This window comes from Pan paniscus, chromosome 3 (assembly GCF_029289425.2).
Source record: "Pan paniscus chromosome 3, NHGRI_mPanPan1-v2.0_pri, whole genome shotgun sequence".
NCBI lineage: Eukaryota > Metazoa > Chordata > Mammalia > Primates > Hominidae > Pan > Pan paniscus.
In genome coordinates this window covers 111,335,405-111,363,340 of record NC_073252.2, presented here as the reverse complement: position 1 = coordinate 111,363,340, position 27,936 = coordinate 111,335,405, and the positions used below count along the sequence as shown (strand labels likewise).

The 27,936-nt window shown below is 37.5% G+C and overlaps 1 protein-coding gene across 50 annotated transcripts in view; it reads right to left on the bottom strand.

Annotated features, from left to right (window-relative positions):
* Positions 1–27,936, bottom strand: part of ANK2 (ankyrin 2) — a 685,755-nt gene that overhangs the window by 107,928 nt on the left and 549,891 nt on the right. For all 50 annotated transcript variants that reach the window (XM_055111732.2, XM_055111740.2, XM_063603575.1 and 47 more), the window contains 6 exons: positions 25,111–25,209; positions 19,046–19,243; positions 16,821–16,919; positions 16,558–16,656; positions 9,984–10,082; positions 318–515 (listed from right to left, as the gene is read on the bottom strand). In XM_055111732.2, the coding sequence (XP_054967707.2) occupies positions 318–515; positions 9,984–10,082; positions 16,558–16,656; positions 16,821–16,919; positions 19,046–19,243; positions 25,111–25,209 (792 nt within the window). The remainder of the gene's footprint in view (positions 1–317; positions 516–9,983; positions 10,083–16,557; positions 16,657–16,820; positions 16,920–19,045; positions 19,244–25,110; positions 25,210–27,936) is intronic.

Genomic DNA, 27,936 nt, shown 5'->3' with positions numbered 1-27,936 from the left:
CATTTATCTTTTTCTTAAGAATATATTATGGATTTTATAATAAAAGAGAAGAAAAAGTGAAAATCATCTTAGAGTACTAGATACCTGTCCTAGAAACATTGGCATTAATTAGAATGAAATTCAGCACTCTTTATTGAAGATATACGGAATCTCACAATTCCATGAAATCATTTAGACAATGAGCCTTAAATACGTAGAGAAGGAAGTAAGTCAAGGCCTGAGGAGATCTACCCTCTTGATTCTGTATGTGGTAGAGCAGAAAGGCCATGACTTAGGAATCCTCTTGGTCCATGTTCTCATGATGTCATTCTCCTTACCTTGGTAGCTAAGGAGTGGGCTGCTCCTGCTTCCAACAGGACTGATGCCACATCCACCTGGCCCTCCCGGGCAGAGATATGCAGTGGTGTGTACCCATTTGTAGTGGCCGCATCTGGATGAGCCATATGTTGTAGAAGCAGCTGGACAATTTCTGTCTTACCCAGGCGGGAGGCAATATGTAAAGGTGTCTGTTCCTCCTACAACTCAAGCCAAGTAAAAAGTTAGTGCCGGGCAGACAGAACTTCACTGGTGATATGTTTCACTCACATATTTCATGATGTCTTCTTGGAATCTCTAGGAACCCCACCCAAAAGAAAATCATTACTGCTTTAACCATGGCATATTTTATATTTTGCTACAGCAGTGACCTTGTTGGTCACAAAGTCTCCCTTTGATTTTTAAAAAGCATATACTTCCATGAACTTGATCACTGCTTTCTGAAATATTTCTCAACTCATTAAGGCTTTAGGCCTCACTTATGTTTAAATATAAACTAACTGATGGTTTGGAATAAGAATAAAATCTAGTCCAAAAGTCCTAGGACCTGTATTCTCATCCAAGAGTTTTCACTTAGAAACAGGATTTATTCTGGGAACTCTTTCAAAGAAAAAGAACCAGGGATGCTGGAAAATCTTGATTTTACTCCATTCAGCAAGCCAAGGATACAAATGCTGGTCATTTTCTTCAAGGAGAAACAGTGCACAAAGAAGATATTGTAATCTGGTTTTAAAAGATGTTTCAGAAAATGCTGCAGATAGTTCTGGAACTTGCATCCAGAACTTAAAAAATGAAATGGGACTCTGGCAAAAAGCAAATAGGGTGAACTATTTGCCAAGTACTTTCCATTAAAAACAGAGGATATAGCTGGGTCTAAGGGACAGGAAGGACATGTTCCAGGAGGCTCAGGAAAATCACCTGACTCTGAAGTGTAGTTGGAACTAATGTTTTCAGTGTTTAGAGAACCAGGCCAAACCATTCTCTTGTAAAAAGAAAATTGAGTGTAACTTTAGTGATAAAAAGAGGTATATCTTTACTATCCGCCCAATGGCATGTCATAATAAAAGTGAGGCAGGGAAAACTGGGCTGACTTTCAGGGCTAAGAATGAATGGAGAAAAGTATATAGAGGAAGAAAGATCTATCCAAAAACATGCAGTATCTTAAAGTTATAAGAAAACAGAAAAGGAGCTATAGGAAGAGATAAAATAGCACTGCATGAATTCCAAGGTAGTAAGAAGTAAATAAATAACAGTAATATGATTATTTTAGACTAGAATTGAAATTTTGTGAACATTTGCAATTGAAAATCTTTCTTCATGTACAATGCATATGTGACCCATCTTCCTAATAGAGTTAAAAGGAAAGCATAAAATGTATTATTAGACCATTTTCCAGGTCAATATTAAGAAAAATTAAACAAGTTCTCAAAGATTGTCCAAGGTTACTCAGCTATTAAAACAGAACTTGAATTCAGGGCATTGGATTCTAAAGGCATTTCTCTGCCTATACATTCTTTGGAAACAGATACTACAATAAGATGGCCACTAACAGACCTGTCGGAACAAAGTGACTCTCAGTAGGAAAGGAGACTGACAACACATTAGAAGATAAAATTTCTCTGAAATACAGAGGAAAAAAATAGAGGAATGGGGAGAATAAACATTTTTTATTTATAAATAAAAAGAACATATTTTTATTTATAAAAATAAATGGTTAGCAAAACAAACAACAATTTAAAAACCAAGGAACTTGAGAATAGCTACGATGAACATTTGTTGTTTCTGGGGTTCCCTTCTCAGATCTCTGTCCTGCAATATTTGATAAAGGTGGGTGGGTATTGCAAGTGACACACTCTAAAATAGATTTTCCATGAGTAAGAGGGATAGTTGGAGCAATGATGACTCTTTAATCCATAGCTGAGAAGTGGCAACCATTGACTAGAGGTAGCTACATAATTGGTTAGTTATTAACTATTGATCCTTGGTTCTTAGACTGTATAGCATTAATGTTCTTCTTTAAAAAAAAAAGTTAAAAAATAGGATGTCTTGCCTACTTTTTTCCATTTTTGGTAAAGCTCTACCTGAAAGTGGAAAAGGAAATAACATGCAAATTTTGCAAAGAAAATCTTTCAACCTGTAACCAGGGATATAAGACTTTTTGAGGTTTGGCCAATTATTTCCCTGCTGAATTGCAAAAGTTGAATTTACTGCTTAAGGGTAATGTTAATTTAAACCAGGGAAAAGAATTGGGAAAGTGCAGAAGAAAAGATTCATGGGAAAAGGTAAAGAAATGAGGGAAGCCTGATCACATAGACTTCTTCCAAAAATGAGAGGCAACAATTCCCTCATCATAAAGCATCACTGGCTGACACAGCCTGGACCGGAAGTAGGTGAGCTCTGCTTTGCCACTGCAGTCTACCATTTTACTCTGGAGACTTGCTGAGCCCCAGCTCCTTTTACAAAGAGAAAAATAACACTGGCTGGGATAAAGTTCAAAGATTTGATAAAATTTCTATTACTAGTTACTAGCTAACAGGGTTCCCAGGAGCCACATCTCCTAGTATCTAACTAAAGTTCTAAATGAGCTAAGTTTCAAGTGAGTTTAAGCCTAGGACCCCTGGGATTGCTCGATCCCTAAAGCAAATGCCAAGCCCTGTAATTGTGCCAACAGAACCGGCTCCTAAAGCAAGAGAGCTCCCAGAGCTCCCAGCACCAGGCTCTGGTGGCCTTCTCAGTAATGTCCATTGAAGACACTGGACAAGGAAGGACCTTCCTGCGAGCAGGACCTGGGTGCAAACACATTGGCTGACAGAGGAACTGAGGCCACTGTGGCCCCTGCTCTCCAGTCTGTCCAGCAAAATGTGTCTTATGCTCTGGACTGGTGAATAGAGTGTTCTGCGTGAACTTTAAAAATTACAGATGTTATTATGAGTATATGGTATTTCTTTTGTTATATATTGTGAATAGGCAAAACATATGACTTAGCCCCATGAGATATTATTTCTAAACCTGATTGAGAAGATTGTGAACTACGCAGCAATCTCAACCTTGGAGCTCAATGTAGTAGCTTGGCACAATTTTTTACTATCTCTTCTTCGGGAGAGGGTGAATTCTCGAGCAATGTTATTAGGTTTGGAGAGGAAGTTTCCAAAAGTGTGTGTGTGTGTGTGTGTGTGTGTCTGTGTCTGTGTGCGCGTGTGCACGCATGCGTGCGGTGAGAAATCAAGAGGTAAAATAGCAGATATGTGCTCATTTTTCTGCCCAATACCCCCTGCACCCTTCTTCTGGGACAGCCATCCCTCATTTGGGGGAAACGGACATCCCATACTCCATGTGGTTCTAGAAGGGCTGCTGGTCTTCTTATCCCACCTCATAAATGGGCCGCATGAATGCGCATGAGCCCAAGCTTGATCTTTTATCCTGATCATAGTCATAAGCTCAGGGAAAGAATGTGACTAATTAGAAACCAGTGGTTTGTTCGGATGGGAGGAAGAGGGGCTCTCTTTACATTTGAAGTGGGAGATAATGACGTTAGCAGAAAGAGTTAGGAGAAAGATGCGGAATCAGAGGAGAAATCTTTTTCTTATCTTAACTCTGTCACCACAGGTTAATCAGCACAATCTTGAATTTCAGGACGCTAAGCCACCCTACAACACAGGATTGCTCTGGGTATCAAATAAGACACTTTGTGTTTAAATGCTTGATGAATTCTAAAGCACTGTTCAAATGTTAACTAAATCAGAGGCCCAGGAACACATTAAAAGGATTAAATGACAATAAAACACACATGGCGAAAGTACGCTTTAAAATAGGACTTATGAATAGGAAAACCCTAACTCCTTGCTGCTTGAAACATAATCCCAAAATCAGCAGCCCTGACATCACCTGAGAGTTTGTTAAATATGCAGAACTGAGTTACAATATGCATTCTAGCAGGGTGCCCAGGTAATTTGTATGCATATTGACCTTTAGGGAGCACTGCTTCACAAGGCTACAGTATTTTTGTTTGTTCACAATAGAAAATGCTATAGGGAAGGGATTTCAGTTGTAGCTTAGAATGGGAGGTAGAGCTGAAAAGAAAGAAAATAAACAAAAGATAACATCTGAAATTTGATACTTAAATTAGAAGGAATAAGGAATTAAGAGGTAGCTATATATGTATATAATGATACTAAATGTAGTTGCAAAAGAGAAGTAAAAAAGTAGAATTGATGAAATCTTTGTGTAAAATTAACTAATTAATATTTTAAAGGAAAGACTCTGTTGTCAGTGGTGCTTTTAAGGAAGAGGCTTCAGAGGGTATCCAAAAAGATAAAAGGCTGTAATAATGGGTTATATCAATACAGGAAAATTTGGCAGAGACACATGGAAATGAATAAATTTCCATTAAAAGTAGAAATTTTAATTTGAATAATAAACATTAAGGGGTTTTACTTTAAGAGAGAAATGGGAAACCCTTTCATTATTAAATATGAATTACAAAAAATTTACAGGAACATCAACACAATTTCCAGTAAAGTATACAATAGTCAGAGTGCACTGGTTGACCATAGAAAATATCTTTCAAATAGCTGAATGCCAGGTAACCTTAAAAGGAAACCAGAAAAATGTTATGGCAGGGGAAGCTCATGGTTGAATAAAGCTTTAAATAGATAAGAATATAATAGATCAATGATGATTACCAAAGAACATAAATTACACTGTGTGGACAATGGACAGAAAGGCAGATGAAAACCAAGACAACAAGAGTAATGTTAAGGCTACCCGTGTATCACTGGATTCTGCATGAAGATCTGTGGAACCTGTTACAAGAAAATGTCTATTAAATTCATTGAATCAAAGAATGTTAAGAAAGTCTGGAAAGGAGTTTTGAGTTTCTGAGTCCAACCCTCATATTTTACTGATAAAGACTTGGAAGTGGCCGGAGGCTGGCAAGATGGCTGAATAGGAACAGCTCCCGTCTGCAGATCCCAGCGAGATCAACACAGATGGCAGGTGATTTCTGCATTTCCAGCTGAGGTATCTGGCTCATCTCACTGGGATTGGTTAGACAGTGGGTGCAGCCCATGGAGGGCAAGCCAAAGCAGGGTGGGGCTTCACCTCACCTGGAAAGCGCAAGGGGTCAGGGAACTCCCTCCCCTAGGCAAGGGAAGCCGTGAGGGACCGTGCCATGAGGAATGGGGCACTCTGGCCCAGATACTACGCATTTCCCATGGTCTTTGCAACCTGCAGACCAGGAGGTTCCCTCGGGTGCCTACATCACCAGGGCCCTGGGTTTCAAGCACAAAACTGGGATGCCATTTGGGCAGACACTGAGCTAGCTACAGGAGTTTTTTTTCATACCACCGTGGCGCCTGGAACGCCAGTGAGACAGAACGGTTCACTCCCCTGGAAAGGGGGCTGAAGCCAGGAAGCCAAGTGGTCTAGCTCAGTGGATCCCACCCCAGGGGAGCCAAGCAAGCTAAGATCCACTGGCTTGAAATTCTCGCTGCCAGCACAGCAGTCTGAAGTTAATCTGGGAGGCTCCAGCTTGGTAGGGGGAGGGGCGTCCGCCATTACAGAGGCTTGAGTATCACCACTGACCCCACAGAAATACAAACTACCATCAGAGAATACGATAAATGCCTCTACACCAATAAACTAGAAAATCTAGAAGAAATGGATAAATTCCTGGACACATACACCCTCCCAAGACTAAACCAGGCAGAAGTCGAATCCCTGAATAGACCAATAACAAGTTCTAAAATTGAGGCAGTAATTAGCCTACCAACCAAAAAAAGCCCAGGACCAGACGGATTCACAGCTGAATTCTACCAAAGGTACAAAGAGGAGCTGGTACCATTCCTTCTGAAACTGTTCCAAACAACAGAAAAAGAGAGACTCCTCCATAACTCATTTTATGAGGCCAGAATCATCCCGATACCAAAACCTGGCAGAGACACAACAAAAAAAGAAAATTTCAGGACAACATCCCTGATGAACATCAATGTGAAAATCCTCAGTAAAATACTGGCAAACTGAATCCAGCAGCACATCAAAAAGCTCATCCACCACGATCAAGTCAGCTTCATCCCTGGGATGCAGGACTGGTTCAACATATGCAAATCAATAAATGTAATCCATCACATAAACAGAACCAATGACAAAAACTACACGATAATCTCAATAGATGTAGAAAAAACTGATAAAATTCAACACCCCTTCATGCTAAAAACTCTCAATAAACTAGGTATTGATGGAACATATCTCAAAATAGTAAGAGCCATTTATGACAAACCCACAGCCAATATCATACTGAGTGGGCAAAAGCTGAAAGTATTCCCTTTGAAAAGCTGCACAAGACAAGAATGCCCTCTCTCACCACTCCTATTCAACATAGTATTGGAAGTTCTAGCCAGGGCAATCAGGCAAGGGGAGGAAATAAAGGGTATTCAAATAGGAAGAGAGGAAGTCAAATTGTCTCTGTTTGCAAATGACTTGATTGTATATTTAGAAAACCCCATCATCTCAGCCCAAAATCTCCTAAAGCTGATAAGCAACTTCAGCAAAGTCTCAGGATACAACATCCAGGTGCAAAAATTACAAGCATTCCTGTACACCAATAATAGACAAACAGAGAGGCAAATTATGAGTAAATTCCCATTCACAATTGCTACAAAGAGAATAAAATACCTGGGAATACAACTTACAAGGGATGTGAAGGACCTCTTCAAGGATAACTACAGACCACTGCTCAAGGAAATAAGAGAAGAAACAAATAAATAGAAAAACATTCCATGCTCATGGATAAGAAGAATTAATATTGTGAAAATGGCCATACTGCCCAAAGAAATTTATAGATTCAATGCTATCCCCATCAAGCTACCATTGATTTTCTTCACAGAATTAGAAAAAACTACTTTAAACTTCATATGGAACCAAAAAAGAGCCCATATGGCCAAGACAATCCTAAGCAAAAAGAATAAAGCTGGAGGCATCACACTACCTGACTTCGAACTATACTACAAGGCTACAGTAACCAAAACAGCATGGTACTGGTACCAAAACAGATATATAGACCAATGGAACAGAACAGAGGCCTCAGAAAAAATGCCACACATCTACAACCATCTGATCTTTGACAAATCTGACAGAAACAAGCAATGGGAAAAGGATTCCCTATTTAATAAATGGTGTTGGGAAAACTGGCTAGCCATATGCAGAAAACTAAAACTGGACCCCTCTCTTATGTCTTATACAAAAATTAACTCAAGATGGATTAAAGACTTAAATGTAAGACCTAAAGCCATAAAAATCCTAGAAGAAAACTAGGCAATACCATTCAGGACATAGGCATGGGCAAAGACTTCATGACTAAAACACCAAAAGCCATGGCAACAAAAACCAAAATTGACAAATGGGATCTAATTAAACTAAAGAGCTTCTGTACAGCAAAAGAAACTATCATCAGAGTGAACAAGCAACCCAAAGAATGGGAGAAAAATTTTACAATCTATCCATCTGACAAAGGACTAATATCCAGAATCGACAAGGAACTTAAACAAATTTACGAGAAAAAACATACAACCCCATTGAAAAGTCGGCGAAGGATATGAACAGACACTTTTCAAAAGAAGATATTTATGTGGCTAACAAAATATGAGAAAAAGCTCATCATCACTGGTCACTAGAGAAATGCAAATCAAAACCACAATGAGATATGATCTCATGCCAGTTAGAATGGTGATCATTTAAAAGTCATGAAACAACAGATGCTGCAGAGGATATGAATGCTTTTTTTTTTTTGAGACAGAGTTTCACTCTTGTTGCCCAGGCTGGAGTGCAATGGCATGATCTCAGCTCACCGCAACCTCCGCCTCCCGGGTTCAAGAGATTCTCCTGCCTCAGCCACCTGAGCAGCTGGGATTATAGGCATGTGCCACCATAGCAGTCTAATTTTGTATTTTCAGTAGAGACAGGGTTTCTCCATGTTGGTCGGGCTGGTCTCAAACTCCCAACCTCAGGTGATCTGCTCACCTCAGCCTTCCAAAGTGCTGGGATTACAGAGGTGAGCCACCATGGCTGGCAGAGATAGGAACACTTTTACACTGTTAGTGGGAGTGTAAATTAGTTCAACCATTGTGGAAGACAATGTGTCAATTACTCATGGATCTAGAACCAGAAATACCATTTGACCCAGCAATCCCATTACTGGGTATATACCCAAAGGATTATAAGCCATTCTGCTATAAAGACACATGCACACACATGTTTATTGCAGCACTATTCACAATAGCAAAGACTTGGAACCAACCCAAATGCCCACCAATGATAGACTGGATAAAGAAAATGTGGCACATATACACCATGGAATACTATGCAGCCTTAAAAAAGAATGAGTTCATGTCCTTTGCAGGACATGGATGAAGCTGGAAGCCATCATTCTCAGCAAACTAACACAGAAACAGAAAACCAAACACTGCATGTTCTCACTCATAAGTGGGAGTTGAACAATGAGAACACATGGACACAGGGAGGGGAACATCACACACTGGAGTCTGTCAGGGGGTAGGGGGCTAGGGGAGAAATAGCATTAGGAGAAATACATAATGTAGATGACGGGTTGATGGGTACAGCAAACCACCATGGCACATATATACCTATGTAACAAACCTGCACATTCTGCACATATATCCCAGAACTTAAAGTATAATAATAATTTAAAGAAAGACTTGAAAGTGAAGTGACCTGCCTGAAATCACTTACAATTTATATGACCATAGCCAGATGCTTTCATTCCAAGATAACACTGTATTATAATGGTACAACTCAAACTGAAATGAGTTCTAACTTAGGTATATCAAATATTGAAGAAGGAGGGAAATTATTTAACATGAGAATCTCAATGATGTCAGTGCAAAAGTTAACCAAACAACATGGAAAAGGAAATAGAAGGTACAGTATATTGATAGTGTATTCAGTGCATTCTGGTGTATTCAATGTAAAGGAAGGTGAGAAAATAAATTGGAAAGTAAGATTTAAAAACAGAAAAAGAAGGAAAAAGAAACTTGTGAAGGAATTACAAGCTATTAGAAACAGGACAAGTCTGATCAAGCAATCTTCAGTGCCCAAATTCTATTTTGGAACTGTGGAAATACAGAATGTCTAAATTTGTAAAATCAGAGTAAGAAGAAAAGTAAATATCATAAAAAGGAGGGAAGGCAAACAGATGAAGGAAAAACACTAAAACTTGGAGAATAACTTGATTTTATGTAACTAGTGAGGGATGACTGTGGAAATGTGATTGGTTTAAGTGGTAAGAAATAAATTTTAATATGTATAACATCTAAATACTTTAGGTTAAGTTTTAAAATTCATGAAAATAAAGAGATATGAGAAAGTGCTTTCCAAGGTTAAAACAGTATTAAAATATCAGTCGATGTATTTCTTAGATGATAAGTTTTACATTTTTTCAAATGTTAATGTTTCTGAAGTTTGGGTGCATTTTTCGTCGTGTGTAATTGCTTAAATAATGTTTCTTTTTTTTTCCTGGAAAACTGCTATTGAATTGATCCTTTCACTTACAGTCCCTGGTATTTCCAAATCAAGGAACTGAAGGGCAACACCCTCTCTTAAGGATGAAACTCATGCGCTGCGATAGAAGAGAACCTCAGGGCACCAGTACCTACCCTGGCTCTGGCATCAACAAGGGCACCATTTCTCAGGAGGCATCGGACCACTTCCACCTGCCCGGCTCGGGCTGCCATGTGTAGTGCCGTCTCACCACGCTGCCAGGGAACAAAGATCGTCAAATCATAAATTAACCCACCGCTCTGGATGGTAAAGAATAAAGTTGTCCCTTTTTGTGAAATTCAGCAATATATCCAAGGATTTAAGAAACCTATGAAAAGGCCTAATTATTTAGTCTGGAAAATATAGATTTGTATCTTTTTTTTTTTTTTTTTGAGACAAAGTTTCACTCTTGTTGCTCAGGCTGGAGTGCAATGGCAACATCTCGGCTCACCACAACCTCCACCTCCAGGGTTCAAGCGATTCTCTTGCCTCAGCCTCCCCAGTAGCTGGGACTACAGGTGCCTGCCACCACACCCAGCTGATTTTTGTATTTTTCTTCTCCATCTTTATAAGGATAAAACGAATGTTTATTTTATTTTTTCAAGTCCATGAAAAACTAGTAAATTTATCCGAACATCCAGGATACTCTTGAGTTGTTTCACTTCACAATCATCAGCTTAAGCATCCCTTTAAATTGATCTTGGTGATGAAGTTTTCTTCTACCCTAAAAACCTAAAAATCTGTCATTGTCTCACTTAACTATGTGATCACAACTTGAATCTATTTCAGTGAGAAACTAGATGCTGAAGATCAACACGTCGCAATAAATTAACACCACTTATACCATAAATAAATCATTTCAAGATTCAAAATTTACTTCTGAAATAAAATGTTATTTTGTATTTGATTTTTTTGTGTTATGAGACTAGACAAAAATGGATCAGACAAGAAATTTGATTTGCCCAGGAGGTCCTCTATTTAAGATTAATGAGCATATTTAATTATAGACAGTTATTTGAGAGAGCCACTGAAAGATGAATAAAGTGACTGTCAGCAGTGTCATCTGTTGAGGTAGGCCATGCATCATGCCTCAGGTATCTTTGTTCTACCCCAAAATATGACACATTTGTCAGGAAAGGGTGGCTTTAGGTGTAGCATGAAGAACAAGGGTTTGATTAAGAGAATTTTCTCATCAAGTAGCCGGTTATTACTCTACTGTCTCTAAGAGAGAGGTTTTTAAAAATCAGCATATTTTAAAACCATATATAGTTCTAAAGAAGGCAGGGTTTCATTCACTCAGGTAATTTTACAGTTAGAATAAGATATTGGAATAAAAATTATTACAGATTGATTTACCACAACTGTTCTAGAAGATAAGGATGATTTCAACCAAGTAAAGTAAACCATTCCAAATAAACTAAATTTGATTTTAAATTTGGTTGTGGTAATTGACAAACTGCAGTGAATAATTTCTTCTGATTCCTTGTACAACAAACCCTTAAATCTGGAAACTTTAAGGCGAACTTTAATTTGGCACATAGTTCACAGTTAATTTTTTCTCAGTATTTTGGAGACCCATTTCTTTTGAAGTTATGAGAAATTCATGTCAAACAATTTGATTGTGAAAGCACTAAATTGGATATCTACTCTAATTTTCTCTTCTTTGTTGATGACTCATTTATCCTCTAATCGGCTTATTTTCTGATAACAGATTTAGACTTTTGTAAAGTAAATGTATCTGGAGTATGTTGTTTTATAAAACGATGTATCATTGGAATGCTAATATTTATCTTCAGACTTTAGATGTATCACAAGATTTTTCCTCCCTGGACAATCATGATTTCTAACTTGTTTTCCATATCATTTAAAACCTGTCTCTAAATAGATGAGGCTAAGATCTTCTTTTTTTTTTTTTTTTAGACAGAGTCTTGCTCTGTTTCCCAGGCTGGAGTGCAGTGGCATGATCTCAGCTCACTACAGCCTCAGCCTCCAGGGTTCAATAGATTCTCCTGCCTCAGCCTCCCAAGTAGCTGGGATTATAGGTGCCCGCCACCATGCCCAGCTAATTTTTGTAATTTTAGTAGAGATGGGGTTTCATCATGTTGGTCAAGCTGGTCTTGAACTCCTGACCTAGTGATCCACCCGCCTCGGCCTCCCAAAGTGCTGGGATTACAGGTGTGAGCCACCGTGCCCGGCAAGGCTAAAATCTTCTAACTACAGTTGTCCCTCTGTATTGCTGAGGGATTGGTCCCAGGCCTCCTGTTTCCCCCACCAATACCAAAATACATGGATGCTCAAGTCCTTTATATAAAATGGTGTAGTATTTGCATCTAACCTATGCACATAATCCTGTATAATTCAGCTCTATATTACTTATAATACCTAACACAATGTAAATGCTATATAGTTGTTATACTGTACTTTTTAAAATTTTTTGTTATTTTTTATTGTAGTTTTTTATTTTTATTTTTTCAAATATTTTCAATCCAAGATTGATTAAATCCATGGATTTAGAACCCACTGATACAGAAGCTACTGATACAGAGGGCCGATGGTATTCAAACAAAACAAAACAAGACCAGTTGCAGTGGCTCAAGCCTGTAATCCCAGCACTTTGGGAGGCCAAGGCAGGAGTATTGCTTGAAGTCAAGCATTCAAGACCAGGGTGGGAGACATAGCAAGATCTCTTCTCTAAATAAATAAATAAATAAATAAATTAGCCAGGCATAGTGGTGCATGCCTGTAGTTCCAGCTACTTGGGAGGCTGAGGCAGGAGGATAGCCTGTGCCTAGGAGGTTGAGGCTGCAGTGAGCCATAATCGTGCCCACTGTATTCCAGCTTAGGTGACAGGGCAAGGTCGTGTCTCAGAAAAACAAAAACAATACTCCTCAAATCTTTATGTTATTTCTAGGTCTGATAAAAGGCTAGCAATTTTACTAATTTTGGTAGAAATGACGATAAGAATAAATTTCCGTATAAGAAGTTAAAAGTCAAGGAGGTCCCAGGAATTCCTACGTAATGACAAATTTTCATGTTTATTATTTATTTATTTATGTAGAGACAAAGTTTCGCTCTGTCCCCCAGGCTGGAGTGCAGTGGTGCAATCTCGGCTCATTGCAACCTCCACCTCTTTGGTTCAAGTGATTCTCCTGCCTCAGCCTCCCAAGTAGCTGGGATTACAGGCATCCACCACCACGCTTGGCCTTCATGTTTATTTTTTAAGCCAAGCTTTATCAATAAGGGGCTTTCAAAATCTGAAATGTTTCCAGTACTGGCCAATATTTCTAAAACCTTTATTTTATACTTAAGTTTTTTTTATGGGTTTTACACACTTGAAATTGATGAGTTAGATATAGAATCTAATTTAAAGCACTAAGGCTTAATTCAAACAAAGGTTATGTATAAACACACACATGGTCTCTCCACTTTATAATAATGGTCTTGTTTAATTATTATCTAACACCTCTGGCATAATGGACTTCTACTGTAAGTTGCCCTTATTAGTCTTTTATGTTAATATTACCATTGTTTATATATAAGAATAAATACGAAAATGAAGGTCAGGATATATTGTTGTAATAAATAATTTCCATGTCTTGATTGTCAGGCACCCTATTTTATTTAATAGCCTTGTCTTTCTTATCTCAAGCTAATGAAATTTAAGGATTGGGGGAAATTTTTAAGCATAATATAATGTGTGAACTTTACCATTAGTCCACTGATTTCTTATGGGAAGGAAGATAAAACTTTGTAAGACCTTGCATTCTTTCTTGATAGTTGTTAAAATGCTTAGTTTTCTATTCCTATGGTTATTGATGAATACTTTGGATTATGGATGTGTTGTAATTGGCAGTTCGGCATTCTAAGTTTCAAAGTGTATTAATAAACCTTCTGGAAAAGGAGATTTTCAGTTAAAAAAAAAATGTCTATACGTGATTGAGTTACTGGTACACCTCACACTTGGAGTGAATTTTCAGGCAAAAACAAAACTAGCAAGAGAATGGGTATGCTCATGTCCAAAGCAGGTACTAAATTTCATGCCACTCTTCTCAGTTGTTAAAACTGACTCTGCTGACAGGGCTACATTGACTTCCACTTTGGGCGCATCAAGTTGAAAAGCATCGAAGCACAACAAACAGCATTGCATTCAAAAATGCAACATGATTTCAGGCAACACACAAAGGCTCCAAGGGTGGGGTGTTTTAGGGTCAGGAAGTGACCAACTCTGACACAGCAAGCAGGCAGTCAGTGTCTACACGGTTTCTTCATCAACTTGCAAAGAATTTTGGATCCAGTAGCTATATCCTCATGTTCTGAGAAAACACAACTTCACAGGCATCCCACTGCTAGAGAAAATTAAATTCCTCTAAATGCAGGATTGCCAGATTTAGCAATTAAAAGTACAGGACAGCCAGTTAAATTTTAATTCCAGACAAACAACAAATCATTATTTTACTATGTCTTAACTATTGCATGGGTCATATATAAAAATTTATTTTTCATCTGAAATTTAAATTTAACTGAGAGTCCTATATTTTACCTGGCAACCCTATCAATAGGTATCTGCTTCCTGAAGGACCTACCTTACAAAACATAACTAGAAAACATGGAAATTATATTGGCATGTGCCCCTCAAGAATTTGTTTTGAGGGAGCTGGATGGAAAGATAATATAATGGACAAATGAACAGATAAAATGAAGAACTTTAAATGACCAACAGTTGGAAGCTGAAGTTTAATATAATGATTGTCAAATCTGAAAGTCTTCAACAACCTGAAAAATATGTCAAAATTGTTTGTTTCAATTAATATTTTATTTTTATTTGAAAATATACATGTACCCCATATAACTTTTTTAATAGAAGGGAGTATATTATAACTCCATAACCATCTGAAGATTTGGAATTGGTCAGTGAAGAAGCAAAGTAAGAGTGGCCACAAATTCCACAACCATTTTATATGGATTATTCTTTGAAGAGTTTGTAAAAATCTCCACTAAAAGAGATTAATTTAGGGGATTGCAATCAAGCAACCCACAGAATATTCTTGTACATGTTATCATTATAATGTGATAACATATTGTAACAGTGTCACTATTGCTCCTCTGATCCTATAAGCATTGGAATGCAAATAAGAAAGGTGGAGATAAAAAAGGAAAAGGCGGGCAAGAACACAGCGGTTTTTTGTTTGTTTGCTTGTTTCTTTTGTTGGTTGTTGTTGTTGTTGTTTGTTTTTTGTTTTAATGTTACTGGCCTGTATGTAAATCTGTTCAGGTCTCAATTAAAAAAAAAAAAAAAAAAGGTAGTCATCTCAAAAAAAAAAGGGGGGGGATGATGATTACTTTTAAAGTTCTAAGAAGTGACTAGAAATTAAACTTATGTTGGCACATTGTGAAATTACTCTCATGTCTAATGGAGTAAATAAAGATTAGCATATAATATTATGACCTTAGGACCAATAAGCTATAATTAAGAAAACTTATAAATATAGACTTTAAATTCTTCAATGATTTTACGCTCCAATTACTGAATAACATGAAGAGAGAGTATTAAATAATTTTTAAACTCAATTGAATTAATTCTCACAATGGATTTTCCTAGCCATCAGAAACTTCACTGTGGAAATGGTGTGTGAAATACAGAAAAAAAGAAATATGAGAGAGAATACAAATAAAAAGTGAAACTGGACATTCTCTTTCACAGCTTAAATGGAATGAGATGCCAAAAATTAGCAACAAGTGCCAATCAATTGCTTTTGACAACATAGCTCATTTTAATAATAAGCTTATTTATTTTGAGAGAATTATTTCTGGTGCACAAGTGAATCTCAATACTCTACTAGCCCTTCTTGAACTTCAAATACATGCCTGCACCTTGTGCAAAGAAGTTCTCTTGCTCAGGAGAACATTTGCATTCAATGATTTATCCTGATACAACGACCAAAGTTTAAAGGGGGAAAATCCAAGAAAATGAGAGATATACAAAGAAATTAGAAGTGAAAATCCTAATTTAGATTACATAGAAAAATTCTGAGACATCCAGTACTTGTTGATTGAATGAAAGTGGTCTGGAGACCAACATTCATTCCAGGATATGTGATATAACTTTCAGCTAAGAGAAGCCTCCACTCTAGCAAATCAGATCAAATCAAAAGTAAAAATCAATATAATGTTACAAAATAGGAAATCCATGTAATTGAAGAAGGAAGAGTTTGACACGAAGTAAAAGTCTCTGATATTGATCTATCTCTGGTTAATCTTTTGTTAAGGTTAATTATGGTAATGATATGATGTTTTTGTGAAAATTGCCTGGAATACAATTCCCTCAAGCAACTAGGTTGAGCCCTAAAGATTCTATTCGAACCAATTATCCATTCACTTGCAGAGGAGCTTTTAAAATGTATTTTGTTTTAATAAATGCATTTAAGATGCATGTTCAATCCACCTACACCCAGAGTCTTAAGCTGTCTCACTTCATAGCTTCCGTTTTACTTTATAACACCTCTTACCCTATCCAGGTTCTTTTCAGTGAAGTTTTGGTGATTATTTCAATAATATGTTATTACAAGGGCCCTTCTCAAAGCTTGGTTGCTTACTTCGATGACATACATGCAAACACACATACACACACCCACAATCTCTGTTCCTCTCGCTCTTCCTCCCTGGGGTTATTCTGACCCAAGCCATACTCACAATGTTAGTGACATCTGGAGAGGCTCCGTTCTGCAGCAGAAGGAGGACAATGTTCAAGTGGCCCATGAAGGCAGCCACATGTATTGGTGTGAGGCCAGACTGCGAAACAAAGCAACAGCAGTTTTACTCCTCTGCACCGGTGGGGCTTTGGGGCTTCTTCAGATAAATAAAACTTGAGTGAAGAGGACAGAAGATGAGAAAAAGGAAAGGGAGGAAGGAGTAAGAGAAGGAATGCTTTGTGACTAGCTAAAACATTTTTCTACCTCTGTTATAGCTTGGATTGAAGCCCCATATTTCACCAGCAGTTCCATGACTTTGATGCGGTTTTTCTTGCAGGCAATGTGCAGTGGAGTAAAACCATTCTGTGCAAAAGACAATCAAGTTAGTTGAAAACATGCAGAAACAATTCTCACACAACTCCATGCTGGCACATTGCAGGCAATAATGTTACATCGTCACATAATGTTACCATTTCTTCAATCCCTGCAGGTGTTGGAATTTGGAAAGAAAAATGGTGATGTGTTCCTGTAGGCACTGAACTTCACTTATGTGTGGTGGGCCTGTACATAATTCTGTTTGTGTGGTTACAGAGAAAACAAAAGTGAAGAAAAATACATGGTCCTTCTCTTTAAAGAAAGAAAAACAGAGAAGCAATTATATTTTAGAAGTTCTAAGATGTTTTAAGGTATATTGATTGTCCTGGTTATTAAATTACTTGAAGATGAATTGAAGATAAGCATATATTCTTCTGAAGGGCCATTTCTCAGAGCATAAGAATTATTCATCTACTTAAAAAATCTAAGAATATACTGCCTTTGTAAGAAATATTTCAACTTTGCTACCACTTTCTTTATAAAGGGCATATTTCTAGTCAGCAGAAATCATTATGTTGATCATTTTTACATACAGAAGCTATATTTTTACATCATTTTTATAACATATATGCCAATGAGATAAATGAGATAAATTTTATTGTATAAAGAAATGACTGTTAAGTTCTTGAATATTTTCAAGAAATGTATGGAGAATTTCTGGGATAAATGCAAGGAGGTAGCTCTGGGGTAAAGAAATGTGGAGAAGAAGTCTGTCAGGTACTTTCTAACTTGGCGAACTAGGCTAATGCCCAGGAATTGGGGCAAATTAAGTAAAATGTGTTAAATGGCCCGGTGCTTACTCATCGTGTATTATATATTTTTTTTATTTCAACAATGTTCCTTTGTTATGTCTATTCTGCCAGCTAACAATTTCGCATGTCCCAACATGGACCAATCATCAGTCAACGTTTTTACACACTAGCAGTTCTCAGGAAAGCATATGGTCTTACTTAAGCTGATGACTTCTTATTTTTCATAATAGAGTGATAAACATAATTAATTGGTTAGGTCATTTCCCCTGTTTATGAGCTATACAACATGCCAGATATAAATAGCCACACGCACATGCAGCACTTAAAATATTTGCAATTAACAGGCTGTGATATTTTATAAGCTTATTGACCACTATCCAATTAAAAATTAATGTTTTTGACTCCCTAGACAAAATGAATGTTTTCACATAATTACATATAATCTGGAAAATATATTCACTTCCCACATAATTATCAATAAATTGATTCCAATGGAAAAATTCTCGTAAAAATCATATTTAATATTTGATGATTCTAATGATGGTCTCTCAGCTTAAATACTGATTGTTTGAAGACCAATTTTAACAGACACAAACCATGTAAACACATAGAAAAAAAGGATTTACTTTTAGTTTGAGAATTAGGACACAAGAGGCATAAATTAGTACATGTCTAATACTTCCAATGATTATTGTTAGAAAATAAGTGAAGCAAGGAAGATTTATTCAATATCAGAACTGGGGAGACACAAAGCTGCTCTAGGGACAGCCTCTTGCAGTTTTCTCTTGAGCAGTTCCTGAAATGGTGTATATAAAATGCTCCCTGAAGCCGTAACACACTAGGCATAACTTTTCTATTAGCCTATGGTTGAGTAATCAAGTCAACAATGAAAATTTTCAATTGAAATCTGCATAGACTTACATTTTATACCCCCTTACATAGTCAAATATATTCACCATTAATTTTTTTTCCAAAAACAGATTAATAAATTCAACTTTTCATACTCGTGTTCTAACTTTATCTAGAGGTATCTAGAATTTATTTTGTAATTTCCTATTTTTCAACTTCTATTTTCCATTTAAAACTGCTTATCACTCCAAAGGTTTCATATCTATCTGTTTGCAACTCACTAGTTTCAGAAATGTTACATTGGTGTTCTCTTAAATACATCTTTGCTCACCAGCATTTGCTAACAAACTATGAATGTATGAAGTACACAGGCTGATTGTGAAGGATGACAAATTTAGCAGGATTAACTACATATCTGTAACCTTGCATTGCTGGTGTATGCATGTTGGTCAATGAATGTGGGTTTGTTTGTCTCAATCTGTATTCAGTTAATGTGGACTGGGCCAAGTTTACCAGGGCTCTGGCGTTCGGATTGGCTCTCTTGTCTAAAAGGAGTTTGGTTACACGGTAGTGGCCACAGTGCGCAGCAACGTGGAGGGCTGTCAGGTAGTCTAGGGTGACATCATCAACAGGTGCCTTGTGCTGTAACAGGTGCTTCACACATTCCACGTGGTCTCCCTGGGCAGCCATGTGTAGTGGAGACAGCCCATTCTGCACATTAAAAGAAAACAAAATAATGTCCATTTTTTTTTTTCATTATTTTCAGGTTCCAAAATACAGCAAAGTTGATTCTTGATCTCTAACACAGTTAGTGGCAGGGGAAAAAATAATTTCCATTTGACATCAGAATATACAGCAGACTATATTTCGTAGAGATGAACACTAAGAGATAATTTAATTTCATAATTATGCTACCATAGACAAAAATGAAAATTAGTATGTCTGTCATGCATGGTATGTGTGGCAATTTAGCCTGATTTTACAGTTATTAGGGCAATATTAAATACAGAAACATAAATAATAGCTAATGCTTCAGTTATTTGTATCCAACTCCATGCATAGCAGTCTGCATTCACTTAATCTCTCTGCCTGCATTTCTTATAAATACAGAGGGAAGTGGGTGAATGAGAAGCAAGTGGGCAGGTCAGGGAGGTATGGAAACTTTGACCATCTTTTAGATCCATGTTCCTCTGAAATTTTACAATTCCTTTTACCTATAGTATTAGGAGACTACTTGAATTGGACTTGGAGAAAACAGGTAGGTAAGGGCTAGAAGAGTGTGAGGCAAATGTGGGCCATGTGCCAATGACCTCACAACTTTTACAGTTGAGGATAATCTAAATTTGCCTTCATTAATATGGACCAAAACAGCTTTAGCCTTAATTCTAGAGTAAGGTCAACAGCAGGAACACAAGAAAGCAGGGTAATGCACTGTTCATCAGACTCGGTAAGACTCTCATTTTTTTTAAAGCTAAGTAAATAAACTTTCAGGAAACAATATGTAAACTTAGGAAAAAACTAAATTTTAAAAAACAATTTGCCTATTAAAGAGATGGGACTATTGTCTTTTATTAATACCAATGCAAATATGGCCACTAGAAAAAGGATTGTTCGCCAAGTATCCAGTTTGGCAGTCATTACAATCAACAAAGCAAAAATTGTATCTGGATATTTTACCAGAAAAGGCCCCCCGCCCAATATTCTCAACAAGGAAGGTGATTTCAACAGTGAGGGACAACAAAAACAAATACATTAATTCTTAATTGTGGTAGAGTATATGTGACTTATAAATTATTCATATATTTTGAAATAATCTTCATTCATAATTATTACTTTCATGTTTAGAAGTTCATTAAATAAGTTTAGAAAACAGCAACAGGCTGATGAGAAGTATTTATGCATTGAGGGGAAGATAATTGCAAAGTGTAGAAGAAATTCAAGGCTTGACGACGTTTGGACTGGAGTGTTGCATGTTTCTTTGAAAAATTAACATTCATTGATGCTGTTTTACCTATTTGAAGGTTATTTATGTGGAAAATAAAATATTCATCATCTAATCTTTTGTTGATTTTACACATATTTACTTAGCACCTACTCAAGCCCTGTTCAAGTACTGTGGATACAGCAGGGAACACAACAGACAGGAAACCCCCGTCTCTATCGAGGTTACATTCTAGTGTGGAAGACAGACATACAATTTAAAAACAATAAGAATTAAAGTATATAGTATGTTGGATGGCCATCAATGGAAAGGAGAAAACAAAAACACCGAATGGCCTAGGGAGTTTGTGTACGTGAGTGCAATTTTGATAGGATGTCCAGAAATGGCCTCACTGAGAAGATGAGTTTTGACGTGAAGGAAGTAAGAGAGCTAGTCTTGTTGACTTGGAGGAAAAACACCTGAGGCTGAGAAAAGGCAAGTGCAAATATATTGTGTTGGGATTATAACTGGCATGATCGATATCAATAATCAGTAAGGAGAAGAATGTGGTTTAAGGCAAGTGATTGAGGAGGATGGATAAGGGGAGGAATTCAAAGAGGTGAGAGACCTTGCAGGTTTGACTTTTACTCAGAGAGACATGGGGTGCTGTTGAAAGGTTTAGGGCAACAGGATTACTCTTGCTGCTGTGCTGAGAATAGACCATATGGACAGAATGCAAAAGAAGGGAAGTCAATTAGGGGCCTCTTGCAGTCCTCCAGGTAGGGTTGATGGTGATCTGGACCAGAGTGGTAGTAATGAGATTGTTGGCAAGCTGCTGACTTAGTGACACATTTTGAAGGAAGAGGTGACAGTGTTTGGTGACAGAATGTGGAAAGTGAGAAAAAGAAGAGTCCAACATGACATGGGTATTTGGCCTGAGAAACTAAAAAAAATTAGATGGCCATTTGTTGAGATAAGAAGGATAACAGGAAGATTAGGTTGAGGGGTGGGTGTTATATCCAGTGCTTAATTTTGAGCTTACTAAATTTGAGATGCCCAGGAGACATCCAAGTGGCAATGGGGAGCTGACATCTACATACGGAATTCTGGAGATGTACACTTGTGGCACCAGTATACAGGTACTATTTAAAGATAGAACTGCATGAGATTTCATAGTAAGTGAGTGCCGATAGAGAAAAGATACAAAGACTGAGCTCTGGAGGTTCTAACATTCAGAGACCTGAGAGATGAGGAGGAACTAGTAAAGGAGACTGAGAAGTGGCAGCTAGGAAAACAGAAGGAAAGTCAGAAGAATGTAATGTCCCAGAAAGTAAATAAAGAAAGTGTTTTGAGAAGACAGGACCAAGCAATCACACCAGATGATAGTAACGGGAGAGAATGTAGACTACATGGGCTCCAAGTCATGTCACTGGATAGATATGGATAGATATGGAGGTGGGAGTCTCTGGAAATTATCTTACAATTGTTTGAATTCTCTCAGTGTTATGGGAAATGAAGACAAGGAAAGAAGTCTACATAAGTTTGAAGAAAATATAGAATGGTCAGATAGCAGGGATCGAGAGTGAATAGACTTAGAAGATAGAGCGAGATTGTCAGGCAGCATTACCAGCTGACTTGAGGTTAGTGATCATGAATCTAAAATGAGCACAGTTAGTGTGGCTGGGTGTTTCCTGTAGCCACATTTGATTGCATGAATGTGAGTTGAATTTAATTGAGTGAAATGTAGGTAGTATGAATATGTAAGGGAGTAGCATAAATGACTATGAAATTTGTGCTGGGCAGAGGTAAGGGCATGATGTGAATGAGGAAGAGTGAAACTATGACTGAAGGACCCAGCAGAATAAAAGAATTTCCGAATTGGGGTTCTGAAGAGAGTGAGCTGAAACATAGGAGGGGCTGGCAAGTGTGAAGTTAGACACAGAAATAGATAGAGGGTTTACAGTTACCTAACTGAGAGGCCAACTAGAAGAATTATCTACTGCTCTAATCAAGATCATTAAAGTCAGCAAGAATAAGAAGGGGTTGTGGTGAGGAGTCACAGTTTGCTGAGAGCTAGAATTGACAAAGAATGAGGGGGTGACACTTAGACAGTTGCTTCAGAAGAAAGAATGGGTGATTTAAACCTAGGAGTTTTTATGGAAGGTAATATGGTTTGGCTGTGTCCCCACCCAAATCTCATCTTGAATTGCAGCTCCCATAATTCCCTTGTGTTGCGAGAGGGACCCAGTGGGAGATAACTGAATCAGGAGGGCGGATTCCCCCATACTATTCTCGTGGTAGTGAATAAGTCTCACAAGATCTGATGGTTTTATAAGGGGAAAGCCCTTTCACTGGGTTTTCATTTTCTTCTCTTGTCTGCCACCATGTGAGACGTGCCTTTCACCTTCTGCCATGATTGTGAAGCCTCCTCAGCCTCGTGACTGTGAGTTCCTCCTCAGGTGGAACTGTGAATCCATTAAACTTCTTTGTAAATTGCCCAGTCTCATCTCAAGTATGTCTTTATCAGTAGCGTGAAACGGACTAATACAGAAGGGGAGGGAGAATAGTCTAGCATTAGGTACCTATTCCACTCCCAGGAGAGCGGTATCCCCTCACTCTAACCTGATTAATTCATCTTCTCTTGTGTTTATTACCCTATACATATCTCTATTTTTTATAATTATCTTTTTTTTTCTATCATGCCGACTAATTTCTGAGCTTCTTGCAGCTATAGATTGTGTATTATGGCCGGGTGCGGTGGCTCATGCTTGTAATCCCAGCACTTTGGGAGGCCGAGATGGGCAGATCACAAGGTCAGGAGATCAAGACCATCCTGGCTAACACGGTGAAACCCCGTCTCTCCTAAAAATACAAAAAATTAGCTGGGCGTGGTGGTGGGCGCCTGTAGTCCCAGCTACTCGGGAGGCTGAGGCAGGAGAATGGCGTGAACCCAGGAGGCAGAGCTTGCAGTGAGCCGAGATCGTGCCACTGCACTCCAGCCTGGGTGACAGAGCGAGACTCCATCTCAAAAAAAAAAAAAAAAAAAAAGATTTTGTATTATTCATCTTGATGGTGCCTTAGTGACTAGAACACTTGCCTGGCAAATTGTATCTATTCAATATTATATAATAGTTGGATGCATGAATACATGAACATAATTGTACACTCAGAGACACTTTATGCAGGATCCTTACATTTGAATGATACTTGATTTTACAGGAAGGACATTAAAAAAATTCCATCTAGGTAACCTGCCATCTTCATTAGTGACATGACAATTACAAGCAAACTCTGCAGATAAGATTATTTTACGGTTTGTAAAGCATATCTGCCTATTTTCAACTTCATATTGGTTTTTGTATTGGTTGTAACATGATTGGTCTGAAATTTTGTTATTTCCATTTAAATTTCAACGTTTCTTTATCAAAACTTTCCATAATTATCTCTGCATTACCCAGCCCAAATTGTTGCATTTTAAAGACAGATCTATACAACATTCACAGTATAGGTATGAGAATAAAAATAACACGGATAATTATTTCTCTTCTTCATATATTACTGATTTGAAGCCACTCTTTTACGGCATGTGGGCACACCTTTACAAATTGAGTTCATTCTACACATATCTTAAACATATGGGCTAGTTTTGTTTCAAATGATTTCAATTATATATAAATTGAAAAATATTTGTTTGTGTCAATTGCCTTAGTTTCTTCAGCTTACCCTAGTAATAGCATTAGTTGATACCAACTCTGTCGGGGGGGCGGTGGTATGAGGTGGAATGGAATAGGGAGAAAATACAACAACTGCCCTTTGTCTAACTTTGTGTTGTATTTAAGGATCCAAGGTTGCTGCATATCACATTAATCAGCTCTGTATGAGTATCTCCAATTCGTGTCTCAAAATATTTTCTCATAACCCAATGTAGGGTTGGATAATAGAGAACTATACAATAATAAAAGCATTTAAAATACATTTGATAATGAAAAATCTTCAGCAAACCAACTCACAGTGTGGTGCTCATGTATATGGAAAAGTGCTTCTCCCATATTTGAGCATATTGATAAAACGAGAGGGAAAAGGGCTAGATGTAGTATGTCATAAAGAAAATATGCTTGCTTAATAGTTCTTTGTAGGTGGCCTATTGCAACTTGTACTTTCCAAATCACCTCTACTAATCTTCAACATAATCAACCAATGCCACTGTTGAGTAATTACTTTTTATTAGTATTGCCTAAGAGATAAAGATTGGATGAGCAAAAAGATTCATTTTGTGTTGCTAATTGTTCTGCTTTAAAAGATAATTTTATATATGTTTCATAGTCATCTGAGAGAATCATAAAAATCTAGACTCAGCATCTAAGAGATATTCTCATTTATATTTAAAATACAGATGTATTCAGATTTCCATCTGCAGTAAGAATAACAGGTAAAAATATAGACAAAAACTTGAAGGCACACATTTAATACATCTTAATTCATATATCTGTTTATTTTAATAATTTTAAGTGGTTTGATACATATTCCTATTCCTAGCACACAATTATTAAAGAACTAGAAAATGCTTGCCTGATGCTTCAATTTAAAAAAGAATAGAGATAATACATCAAGTGACTTAAAGATTTCTTAGGACCCCATCTTACTCATACTGACTCACCTTAGTCCTTGCCAGCAAGGGGGCACCCCGTTCCAACAGAAGTTCCACCACTTGGTCATGCCCACTTCGTGCAGCACAGTGAAGTGGTGTCAACCCATCCTGCCAAAAGAATTAAAGAATTAGGCCCAAGTTCACTTTAAAATATCCATATTTCATCTATTGCAACCATAAAGAGGGAGTTCCTAAACTCAATCCTGATTACTCAATAAATCAGTAATAGAACTGCAATTTGTTAAATAACCAGAAAGATGAGTGAAAGAGAAAACAAGTCAGAAGTACATCTTGACAGAGAACAAGAAAGAGAAAGGGAAAGACAAACAAAACAGAGACAGGGAGAAAGCAAGAGAGATCCCCTGTGTGGACAGAGGGTCAATGGAATGAAATTGGCTTCTGGTCATGCGTCTGCGTATTCAAGAAGATGGGAAAGCACAGTATGTGGCATTTGTTGAAATTTAAAGCTCTACTCCCTGGAACCGAGAACAGGGATTATATTAGGTTATACTGTTTTCATTTTGTTTGTTCTAATATACTTTTACCTAAAAATTTTTCTTAGCGTAATTTTTTCACATATGTTCTCTTTTGAATTGTCATCACTTTCATAAATTCTAAAATGCTTCCTAATGCTTGCAAAAGTGAAGCATCGTTTTTTAGACTATTTTAAAGATATTCACACATATATTTCAACATTTTAGAAATCACATAATTGCTTCCCAAAGATGAACTTTATTATTAATAAATAGAACCCTAACTCCATCAAATAAAATATGGCAGAACTGTATGCTATATTACTTATAAAACTTTCTGATCTTTACACTTCTGGGATAGCCTCTGATTCCAGAGCAATCCCCAAGTGCCCTCTGTCTTTTATATTTTATTTCTCTTTAGGGTGGCATGGGCAAAAAGCAGAGTGGGTGGGAAATGTGAGGCAAAATGTAATTAACAGTGAGCAAGAAGTGAGAGAGAAAATGAAATACTGAGTGCTTAAATTTACTGGTGATTTGAGGCGGAAGGAAAAAGAAAAAAAGATTGTCCCAAGGACAGAGGTGGAGAAGGTGGATAAATCACAGAGAATGGATGGTGAGCAATTAAGAAGATTTCAGCAGTTTCTGATTTATCCAGAACTCAAATGGCCTCTCGTTTGTGTCTCTACTTCCAGGACCATCTCTCCAGGTTATGCTTTACTCCAAATAAAAATAATTCCTCTGAATCGCAACACTCTTTCTGACTCAACATGGAGATTTCTATGCTAGATGTCTTCTGTTTGCCCCTCCAGACCCATGCTCTACCCTTCTCCTCCCTGCTCTGTGTCCCAACAGACTGGCCACTGTAGGGGGCATCAGTGAGCTGCCTTGTCCTCTGGCTTCCAGCTGGGTTTGGCCAATGCAGCAAGACATGAAAGGGACTTCGAGAGACCTCCCAAATCCGGCTGTGTGTCTTTACGAAAGTTTACCTTCCTGCCAAAGCAGCCTTTCCACACAATTCTCTCCTTTGAAGTTCTGGGGGTCTCCTGTACTTCTCACTTTTTAGGTTGAGCACTGGTATTGAGTCCCGCTGTTACTAGCCCCTGGGATTCTACACTGTCCCTTGTCCCTTGTCTCTTTCCTACAGACTACACAATATTATAAATAGACCCTTCAATAATCTCTAATCAAATGATCAAATTTGGGCCTCTGTTTTTGGCTAGGACCTTGACTGATAATGATTCTTTGCTTTGTGAAATCCATTTAGCTAGTATGAAGATATTGAATAACCAAAACAGATTTTGCAGTTTTGGGTACCTAAGAATTAGCATGAAAAGATTGCCTTCTCAGAAAAAAAGTATTTAGCTAGTGTAGTTGAAATGCTACATTATTTTAAAATTTGCCAGATAGGAGCCTTAAAGAGTTGTTCCAGCAAAGTGATGACAATGATTACACTTTTGTATCCTGATAAAAGCACCCTGTGGTGGAACTACAGAGCATTAGTTGCTACATAACTTACCTAACAATTAGATATAGCATGGTTTCTCAAACGTATTCTTGGTGAGGGCTTTGTGGAGACCTAGGGTTTGAGAAATCCCACATGGTGAACAGAGACAGCATATGTAACAGTTCAGTGTGTGGACTTCGGAACCATGGAACCCTGCAGTGAATCTCAAATCGGTCACCATGGATGAATCTCTCTAAGGCTGAGCTTCATGATACATAGAGTGGAGATGATGTTTCTCACCCTACTTAACTTGCAAGCCTTGTTTGAAAGATGAAGGAGGGAATGGCACCTTACATGTTTTTTAGAAAAGGCAGCGTATTGCTTTCTGCAAATTGCATGAAATAGTCTTTGTGTAATCATGTTGAAACATCCAAAATATTCTCAGAGTAACAACAAGAGCTTTATGGAGAACATTTAATATACCCACAAGAACATCAAGGAACAATAAGGATTAAATTAGTTCTAAATCCTACATTTAATGATGCAAGGTGTCTGTGCTTATAAGATGTGTGAATGATGACATCAAATTCAAGTTACCCAACAGGCTCAATTTGATTAGATTTTGAATATTTTCTGCAAAGCACATTATAAAGTTAATGCCCCAAAAAAAATCTTTTCAAGCTTTTGTATTCTAAAACCTTTTTACTTAAATTCTTAAGTTTGTAGTTGCAGGTTATGGGTTTTTCCCCCTTCCAGAGACCCCTTGTGTTTTCTCTGTTGTTGTTTTTTTTTTTCTCTAGAATCAGTTCATCGCACGGATGTACTACACACCATGATGTGGATAATTTTGATAAAGGTAGATCAATCAACATTGGAGGGATGCCACTTATGTAGTTTCTTTATCTTTTCATATCTTCC